The 10,602-nt window shown below is 46.6% G+C and overlaps 1 protein-coding gene across 1 annotated transcript; it reads left to right on the top strand.

The window, feature by feature from the left end:
• Window positions 1–1,518: 1,518 nt before the first annotated feature.
• Window positions 1,519–10,283, top strand: LOC124224836 (pupal cuticle protein 36a-like). The gene is made up of 6 exons (XM_046637042.2): window positions 1,519–1,599; window positions 2,631–2,919; window positions 4,358–4,636; window positions 8,930–9,012; window positions 9,256–9,736; window positions 9,814–10,283. Exons 1-6 carry the CDS (start codon window positions 1,594–1,596, stop codon window positions 10,110–10,112), a joined length of 1,437 nt encoding a protein of 478 aa, XP_046492998.1. The 5' UTR covers window positions 1,519–1,593; the 3' UTR covers window positions 10,113–10,283.
• Window positions 10,284–10,602: the final 319 nt, after the last annotated feature.

Consider the following 10,602-nt stretch of genomic DNA (forward strand, 5'->3'; position numbering starts at 1 on the left):
TTAGTGCGATTGAAGATGCGCGAAGAACGAATAATCGATGCTGTAACAACCGCGAACAAAGATAGAACTGCGACGATTACTACATGTAATGATTCAGGCCTTGTGACGAGCTGGTGACCTTTAAGGTGTAAGGTACTCCAATATCTAAGGATCGGGCGAGCGAGAGTCTATAGCGAGTGGGTAGATCGCGATTAAATTTCACATAGCGTAGGGCAAACCACATACGAAATTCGTGCGAGTCTAACGTAATATAGCCGGGGGGGAAGTTATTTTCAATTTAATCTATATTGTTTTTAATTCACGCTCGCTAAAACTCATTAGCTCTATTATATTCCGTAATTAAATTAATAAACATTCGAGCCAGCTAGCAACGCCCACGTTCAATTAAAGTCGTTCAAACACGGAGCCGCCCGTTTTCTGCATGCACCTTGCAAAGCGCTGCCTGCAGGCGATATGAATATTCGATTGCCGTATAGTAAATACGTTTTCGTTTCGCTCTACACACAGACACTCACGTTTCGCCGAAGGCTTTTAGTTTGATTAACTCTCCCCGTATGGCTCCGACCGATGCGATGATACGTCTAAGTCTCACCCGAATTCCGACCTCGGTATGCTCGATGATTGATCACAGATTATTTTCGCAACGATTTCGCATGACGAATTTTGCCTCGGGAATCCTCAATCTTTACACGTTTAGAAGAGGGAAATACGTACAAGGTATCCCAACGACGTGTCGATTCAAGTTTTTTGGTATTTCGGTGATGGAAAAAGGGAGAAAACGGAGGGAAATATCGACGGTTTCGCGAAATGACGAATTTTAATGAGATCCCGGGGCTGCTTTCAAGCTCGTGAAACGAGTTTGCCCGCCGCTCCGCGAAGTTGGATGGAGGAAGTTTTGCGTGTAACAGATTGAACGAAGAGCGAGGTAATGAGGTGTGTCGTCTCCGGAATGGCTGTACGTGTACGCCTGTCGTCGCGACGCCGCGACGCGACGCGTCTCGACGCACCTCTGAAACAGCCGGCCTAGGCTTAGACGGGCGCGTTTAGGATTCCGGAGCGGGTGTTGCGTCAAGCGATTAACCGCCGCTCTATAATTACGAGTTCTAGGAGTCCTTTAATCGGCCATTAGACCGGGCGCAGCGGTACCGATGAGCTTTGAATAATCGTCGTGAAAGATCGTCGTTATTGCCGCGTTGAAATGTAGGATGGATCGGCGATTCGGATCAGAGGAAATAACTCGAGCCAAAGGGTAAGAGAGCAGCCTTCTAACTTTTGCGCAGACTTACATTCCCCGTGTGGCGAGCCTTACACCTTCAATTTTGTATTTACAGCGCACGCCTTCTTTCCGCAGCGAATCGCAAGTCACTCTAGATATTTCGTATTTTGATGATCCATATCAGAAACACTCGGCACGTTTCGATCACGTATTGCTCAACAATTCTTTCCGCCCGGCTACATTCAGGGGGGAGATTTTGTGTATATAAACCGTTCGCCCCTAAACTCGACGTCACTTGTCTCATTGCAAGCATTCCTAGAGTTGCACGTCAAGTTTTGACAACAGTGAAGACAGCTTCGATTCGGAAGAGAAGGAAAATGAAGGTAAAATTTTCACACTACGAAAATCAAATTTTATCCCAAATATTCAACTTCCACCGGGGTGTAAGTCACATCCTTTTTCATCGAAAAGTGTCAAATATATGTATAATTGCCAACGTAATTCAAACAGATCTTGTTGATTGACCAGTGTGGTTACCACATTCAGAGAAATTTTTAGTTCCGGTTACCGCTCAGTCCTTAGCTATTTTCATTTTTTACCACAATCGAAAAATATAGTTCTAGGTAGAAAATGAAGATTAGTTTTCTAGCTGTTACCGGAAAGTCTGGTATCCGTTACTATTCTTTCTCATTACGATCGCTGTTGCTATATTTTCTTGCAACCGTTGCGAAAATTTAATGCTTGTGCAACGATAAATTGACGTCAAAGCCTTGTTTAACTAAAAAAGTAGAGTAAACCGAACAAACTGATTTTCCGTTGCAATTGCAAAAAAAGAATCGACAATAGCGCAAAATGGTTACGCGTACCTCGTTTTTCGTAATCCCAACAATATTCAAACAGTTTTTTTTAACGATACTTGTTTTACTCAATTATTCTAGTTACTGTAACAAAGGAAATTTTTCTCAGTGCGACTCAACGTCAAAGCGATGCACGGAATTCACGTTGAAAATCGACTTTTCGAAAATAATTTTCAGTCTTACATCGGGACTACTTCCGACGACCCAAGGTCTTCATCGACTATCCTCCGAGTCCACATTGTACAAATTTCGCTCCTGATATTCCAAATCAATACACACCGTCCGCGAGTGTGTCGGATCTAATTATGTCCGCGTTTGAATAGATCCCACTGTTATTTCACCGATCCAGTTTTCTCCCAAGTCCCTCACGGTCTCCGGATCCAAGAGCTTTTGTCAGGAGTTAAGCGTCTTCTCTCGAGCTGTCGGCCAGTGGTCAAGGGGGTGTTGGTCCGGCAGCTCGTGGTGGCGGGAATCGACCCTCCCGAGAAAGACAATCGGCAATCACGAATGGACCAACGTCGCCGTGCGATGTAGACCGCAATTGCTCCTGTTCGCAGATCGCCGCCCTTTTGTTCGTTGCCGGAGTGGCCAGCGCTGCCCGTTTGGAGAAGACCTACCTTCCACCGGTTTCGGCCGCGACGGCCGGAGGAGCGGGGCTCGTTCAAGCTCCGGGATTATTCACTGGAGCTTACAATCCCCAGGCTCACGCCACCGCTGCAGGTTCTTATCACGGACAACAGATCGCGATCACCAAGTACGACAATCAGAACAACGCCGACGGATCTTACCGCTACAACTACGAAACGGCTAATGGAATTTCCGCTGAGGAAACCGGAGTAGCCCGTGGTAAGAGCTTTTTATCCGTCGCTATTTGTCCTTGTCGGTATTTCGCGTCATACATTTTTCTTCCAAGAATCATCATCCTAGGCTCTTAACCGCGTTTGAGATGGAACCACGATACGAGGATGCTCGTGTTTTTCATCTACATAATTTCTGACAAATGGAGCCCAAACTTTTATCAATATTCTTCGTTTGTTTTCACCGTTCATTATCCGACGGCTGAATATATTCTACGTTGCTTCGGACCAGTCACCTCTCACTTTCGAAGCAACGTATAACCGTCATTTCGGTTCAGTAGTAAAATCCTGAGCCAAAAACTGGCAGTCTCTGCTGTTCGTCGATAAAGATTAACCGCTGAACCGACGAAGCGTGGTCCATTGAGTACGACCAGAATGCCGTTGCTATTGATCAATTCGAATGATTCATCCGCAACGCGTTCGAACGAGTTTTCAAGACACTCGGCGATGCGAAGGCAACGTTTTTCTTCTATACGATCTCCATCGATGTCTCATTTCTTGAGTTAGTTCTTCGTCGGTGTCCACAATTAGGGACAAGGTAGCCTCAGCGACATCCGGTAGAACGATCTTAGGAGATTCGAGATGGTAAAAAGCAAGACGGATAAAAAATGACGAGACGTTCCACGGCGTGACGACCTCGTAACTCTTGACGTTTTAAGGATGTGGATTAAACTGCACCGAACGAGTTTAGAAACGGTGTAACGACGATGCTTTGTCATCCATCGGTCCGGTAGACTCGCCTTGATGAAACAGCCGCAGGCGACGAGCAGATTCCTTCCGGCGTTCAAAACCCTCCGGTATTCGAATACCGTCGGTCGCCGCAGATTCATTCCTGAAAAATTCGCAAGCGTTAAGTGTGTCTGAGAGTATTCTCGCAGACGGTTCTTCACCGCGAACGAGGTTCTCTCTTTTTTCCTCTCCCATGACCGGCTTCGTCAATTTCTTCGCCAACTTCTCGCCCGCGTTTGAATCGATACGAAACGAAGGCGAAGCCTGGATGCTCGAGGTTGCGTGGAAGATCGCAGACCATCGTATAGGAAATTCCGCAAACTGCGGACCACACAACACCGGCCAAAGTCCGCAATCATATTTCAATGGACTTCCTCTCGAAGATGTTGCCCCAACGATACAAGCTTCCTGTCCTTGGAACGGTCTCCGGACTGGCGAGGCGAATGTCGTTTCGGCTGACTGCCCGCAGCTCGGACGTCTCGGAGTCCATTTTGAAGGGCTCTCAAACCTCCGTATCCGACCTCGATATAACGCAACTCCCTCGATGGATCACAATTCCCAAATCGACGCGTCACCCGCGGTCCCAAAAACCGCTCCGAGTGACGGTAATGACGCCGCGTGCAGACTGCGCGAAATCCCCGCAATCTCGACCAAAGTTTCTTTATCATCTTGGTCCCTTTTGTTCCATATTTCCACAGGCAACACCGAGGCTGTTTCCGGCTTCTACTCGTACACCGGGACCGATGGACTCAAGTACACGGTCCACTACACCGCTGATGAGAACGGTTTTCATCCCGAAGGTGCTCACCTCCCGACTCCACCACCCGTTCCCGAAGAAATACGTCGCGGGGTCGAGTTGTCTCTGGCCGCTGAAGCCCGCGGGGAAAACCAGGGAGGACAGTATCATTCCGGATCTGCCCAGGTGTACAACAACCAGCATTCCTCGGCCGGAGCCAATGCCGGAGGCTATCACTACTAGACTTGGCTATTGTTCGGTGCATGTCGCATCCGAAGAACAGAAGCCACGTGAGACAACACCGTTGAGGGTGTTGACTTCTTCGTTCTTTGTATTATCCTTGCAGATACTCGCAATAACTAGGTTTATATCTTATAAAAATTTGTATTGTACACCAATAAAGATGACGCATTTTACGATGCTTTTGTAAACAAGTTGTGACTTGCCTTGGTTTTTGACGAAACGACCCGTCTCCGCCTTCAGGGCTGAAATAATGATTCGTAACGAAGGCGAAGCCGGCGGAATGCAGAAGGAACAATATGCACTCACCGCGTCGCGATAGAATTTCTCCCCTCGGTCGTGTACGAGGGCGAGGAAGCAGAGGCAGGCGGCACTTTGTCGGAAGTAATTCAGTTACCCCGTGCCTTCGGTTACCTGTCTGTTAGACGAAGGAACAAAGGTGAAATGAGGAGAATTTCAGCCTTACTCGCGAGAGAGCCGAGAACTCGGGCGGAAAATTGATGTATTATAAAGTACAAACTGCACACGAGGAACGGAACGATGGTCGTCGCCCTCGACTTTGTGCCCTCGTTATGTAAACTTGGCCCAGGGCCTTATCTTGCAAAATAGCTTATTATTTAATTGGTAATTGAACTTCACGCTAAGCCGTGGAAATTGAAATTAGAGAGGGATTACTCGCGTATACTTTACCATACTAAAGGAAGGATGAAAAGTTACTTCTTCTCCCGAGGGACAAGGTGGAATTGGACGTATTCTCCGTGAGGTTTTATACACGCTCACATGTAGGTACCAACGTACTGTTACTCGGGTTCGTAAAACCATGAAAATTGAGGCTTTCTTACGTTATCAAAAGGTCTTGCCCCAACTTCTCCCCACTTTTCCCTTATTTCAGATACCTCGTCGTACCGATGAGTTGTTTGAACTTTTGCCTGCACTAGATTAGCTGTCCCACGGCTACCGAAAGACTTTTCGACGTTGTACGTTCGACGTTTTTTCAATCCCCGAGAATTATTCCTCCGCGATGCTCGTTGAATGAATATTCTTCCGGGCAGTTGAACGACCCTTGGGAAAACCAGTTACAAGCAGCGTACCTACAAGGATATTGGTTTGACGTACTTTTCGATCAGTCTATTGTGGCCAAAAGCCAGCCGGGAACACAATACGGTAATATACCTGTCTCGTTTTATAATCCTTGAAGAGTTACAGGAATTCTTTGAACGCGAAGTGTAATTGGCGAGTACGTGAAAACAAGTTGAAACAGCGTCGAGGCGAGTGCATCAAGAACGACTCAATTACGCATCGCGCGCCATGATCGTCTCTCAACTGCCGAGTATGACGACAGAGTGAAGCAGTGAAACTTTTTAACGATCGGTGTTATCGCCCGTTCGCGATATTACACGGTGTAATAAAATCGAAGAAATCAGAGCAGGCAGGCAGGCAGGTAGGTAGGTATACAAATCCTGGCATAAAAGTGATTCATGACACGGGTTACACCTCGACGACTTAAGTAGCTTCGACTTGGCGCAGGTATACAAGGCAATTACCCAACAACACAGAGAGCCTGGAAATAAACGAGCACGTAACGAATGACGGACCTTGCGGCTGACGTGACCTTTAAGATGCTCCAGTATCGCGGAGTGAGAGTGTATAAAGTAAGTCGGGCGTCTGTGCCTGGCTGCAGAAGGCACCCGGAGCAATTTCGTTTCGCCCATTCCCAAGCTCACGCAACTATGTAGGCATACCTTCGTACGTACGTGCAGGCAGATAGGCGGTATCTCCTCGACGTCCACACGTCCAGGAGGCGGATACACCTCCGCACCTCCGCACCTCCGCACCTCCGCACCTCCGCACCTCCGCACCTCCACACCTCCAAGCGGCATCATCTCCTCGCTGGGTACATTTGTTTGCCTTTGCATCATCGCCTCGCAGCAACCCGGCAGCAATGAGAACAATGAGTCAGTGTACACTGTGGGTACTAATCGTGAATCGCACGATCGTTCCGGACGTGCCGAAGAGGCTGCTTACAGACACCGAATTGTGGATCGGAGGAATCCTGGACACTTTCGATTCGGAGTTTACACACATGTTGCGTCACGCCCGTGCGAAGATCGAAGCTGGACGGAGACGATCCTCTCCGAAAAATCCCGTCCCTCGTTCCACCTTACAGTGTAACTCGATTAGAATCGTGTAACGATCCTTTGGTCCCAACGATGCTCGGTGATTTAAGGTCGGATTTGGCACGAGTGTTGGACCGATCTATGCGATTAACGAGAGTCTTCCATAGTTGGGTACCACCGATAGGCGGACGTTTGGAGTCGAGTACTACGTGTGAAATGAGGTGCAGATCAGGGGTCGAGATCGTATCTTTGGTTATCAAGCGTTACCTGTCAGACAGATAAGCGCAAAGGTCTTCCGACATGTGCAAATAGTTTGACGGGTGTAAAAGGCTCTCGGCTGTTTTCACGATCCACGCATGCAGGGCGTCGGTTCCTCTGCCTAGCAAACTTCGATCGATCCAGCTCTGTGAACGTAAAGGATTACACCTGAGGCTCGTGTAATTGAATTATGCCAGTTTGGAAACCCAGCCGATGATCTTCGACCCGCGTTCCATGCCTGGAATAGAAAATTCAAACGACCTCCCGGGACTTTCCCGGTATTGCAAATGTGCGGTGACGTAAACCGCGCCTCACGCGAGATAAAATTTATGCGACAAACGAATTGTTTCAAAAACTTTTCAGACTCCGAGCTTGAAGCTTATATAAATTCCTCTAATGCTGCGGTACCTATACCGGTTTGTTTTCTCGGAAAGTCTCCAGTTTGTGTCTACCGCGCACCAATAATTGCGGTTTTATTTCATCCATTTTACCGGCTAATAACCATTCCCGTGCTCGGGAAAACGGAATAATCGGAATAAGGTCGAGAATTTGCTGCGGAATTACGCCATAACCAATCAATTTTCAATGAAAATCATTCCAGCTGTTCCGTAATTTTGCAGGAATGTTATTGCCTAATCGGATGGGGATAAAAGTTGTAGAAATTCTAGCAAATAGAGGAGTCATAATATCATATTTTCATAAGCGCGAAAATCTACCTTAAAACACAGAGAGTCGAAATGTATTAAAATGAAGGACGCAGAAAACCAAAATTCTGACGAATTTATGTTCTGGCTCGCTATATTCTTATCCATTCTAACGATTCTGCATTTTGATTATTTTTTACAATTTGACTTTAGTATATTCCGACTTTTGAAATCTTGAAATCTTAGAAATTTGATTTTCGGTTCCCTGAAAATTCTGTGTGACCCTTTATATTCTGATCTTTCTGCACTTTTACCTCCGCCCACGCAATTCAGGCATACGTACACGTCTCATCGGAACATTGTACACGATTACTCAATAATGAATCTATTGAAAAATTTCTATACGTCTGACAAATTTTTCTATGTAATGATGACGAAATGTTTCCAATTACGAAAAAAGATGCTCACAATTAGTGCAAGAAATGAAAAAGTTTGCCAGTTTGACATGAACAAAAATTTACATTTTCAAAAGAAATTTCGCAATGAGTTGGAGTTGAAACAAATGACTTTTTCTGAGTCAATGTAGACTTTAAAACGCGTATTTCTATTATGGATGGGACAGCTTCGAATGAAATAAAAATAGTCTCGACCAAGCTCCGAATGTTCGCGTGGAATGATTTTCATAAATGATGTAATAAATGGCGAAGTTGAGAGGATGCGATGACTCACGTGACACGATTAAGCGTTTCAAATTCAATTCAGATTTCGTTCGCTCTTATTTCGTCTTAGGATTAGAATTAGATTTGTGAGAAGGTAACTTTCAAATTCGATTCTATCATTGAATTCCCTTACTGTATAATATAATTCACCTGAATTAATAGGACGGCACGCGGTGTCTGAAATATCGTAAATGCAGTCACGAATCCGTGAATAATGTCGAAGATCTGGTGTCGAGGCGAGGTCACAAAAGTGACCGAATTCGATGAAAAATTGGCGCGAAGCGAAGGAATACGCAGGCATTAAGTGTAATAAACGTATGCAAATAATCTTCAAATTACAGGTTCGCATATCCACGCATGCGTGTATATATATATATATATATACATATATACATACATGCATACATGTGCGTAGTAAACGTTCCCCCCCGTGATCGGAATATATTCTCCTCGAGATGACCTCGCGTCAAATATTATTTCGGCGATCTGTATCAGCCGAGGTATTGCTTAACAATTGAATCTTCTTCTTCATTGGTAGGGAGAAGCGCTATATAAGCGGTCCGCTCTTGCCGTTCATCACTCGACTCATCTGGTTCGCACACTCCGGATAACGTAACAACTCATAGAACCAATATGAAGGCAAGTGATGTAATTACATTGTGAGAGTTCCACGGACCGCGGCTCTTGGTCTAGCCGAGAGTTGCCGCTACTCGAAGATTCGATTTCATCCGCGATTTAATCCCGCACAGTGTTACTTGCTTATCCAAAGTGCAATTTAATACCCGCAACTCTCCGCGATTTTTTCAATAATCGTCAGTCCAATCACGACGTCAGGTATACCGATTCTTCCTCCCGTAACCGATTTATCCGATTTCTCCACAGTTCGCAGCCACAGCTCTCCTCCTCACGATCGGCGTCGCGGCGTCCGCTCGTCTCGATCACACTTATCTTCCACCAGGATCCGCAGCCTCCGCCGGTGGTGCTGGATTCGTTCAACCCCCGGGTTTCGGCGGCAGCTTCAACCGTCCCGCATCCGTTTCCGCTCCCGCCCACAAGGTCCAGAGCGGAGCTTACAGCCAAGGTCAAACCGGAGGCTACCAAGGTCAGACCGGAGCTTACCAGGGTCAGAGCGGTGCCTACCAAGGTCAGGGGGGAGCTTACCAAGGTCAGAGCGGAGCTTACCAAGGTCAGAGCGGAGCTTACCAAGGTCAGAAGACCTCCTACAACCAGGGACAGACCGGATACAGCGGTCAGCAATACGCCATAAAGCAGTTCAACAACGAGAACAACGGAGACGGATCTTACCAGTTCAATTACGAGACTGAGAACGGAATCTCTGCTCAAGAAGCCGGCGTCCTTCAAGGTGAGGGCACGCGCAATGCTGGCTTGTCAGGCGTTGCAGCGACGACGATTTAATCCTTTTCTTTCTCGTCATCCCAGGTGACTCCGAGAGCGTGAGCGGATCCTACTCGTACACCGGACCCGACGGCGTCCTCTACACGATCCGCTACACCGCTGGACCGGACGGTTTCCATCCCGAGGGCGCTCATCTGCCAACACCGCCCCCGATCTCCGAGGAGATCCGTCGTGGAGTCGAGCTTTCCCTCGCCGCTGAAGCTCGTGGCGAAAATCAGGACGGTCAGTACCGCGCCGAGCCCCAGCAGAACTACCAGAAGACGAGCTACCAGGGTGCCGGTGTTGGAGTCAATTCGGCCAGCCATGCCGGATACCGGTACTGATAAGGTTGCGTCGATGATTTTTTTTTGTCGAGAGGATTTCGACCCTGATATATCGCTCTATGAATGTATTATTAACACCCGCGAATTTACACACCCAGCTAATATGTGCAATTTTTAATTCTCTCCTTAGTAATGAGTGTAAATAAAGTTTAAGTTTTTTTATACAACAAATTCTGCGTGTCGTTTATTTTCATGTAAATCAGTGTCGAGCGCTCCGAATGTTTCTCATCCTTCCTTCGTCTGACAATTAGGTTGTTGCATAATTTATTTCGCGGAAACAATTGGTAGAGATTGTCGAAATTTGGCGAGAATGAATATCAAAATTTCTCGATGCATTTCACGCTTCCTAGTTTGCTTCGGCCTTCTCTGTGATCTGTTTAAGTATTTCTGCAGCAATCGCGATTTAAAGCAGCTCGGTGATAATAAACTGCTGCATTTGTGGAATTTATTGATTCTAAAAGATTCTGTAAATCAAAAAGAGGCTGAAACG

The sequence above is a fragment of the Neodiprion pinetum genome, chromosome 1 (genome assembly GCF_021155775.2).
Source record: "Neodiprion pinetum isolate iyNeoPine1 chromosome 1, iyNeoPine1.2, whole genome shotgun sequence".
Lineage (NCBI taxonomy): Eukaryota > Metazoa > Arthropoda > Insecta > Hymenoptera > Diprionidae > Neodiprion > Neodiprion pinetum.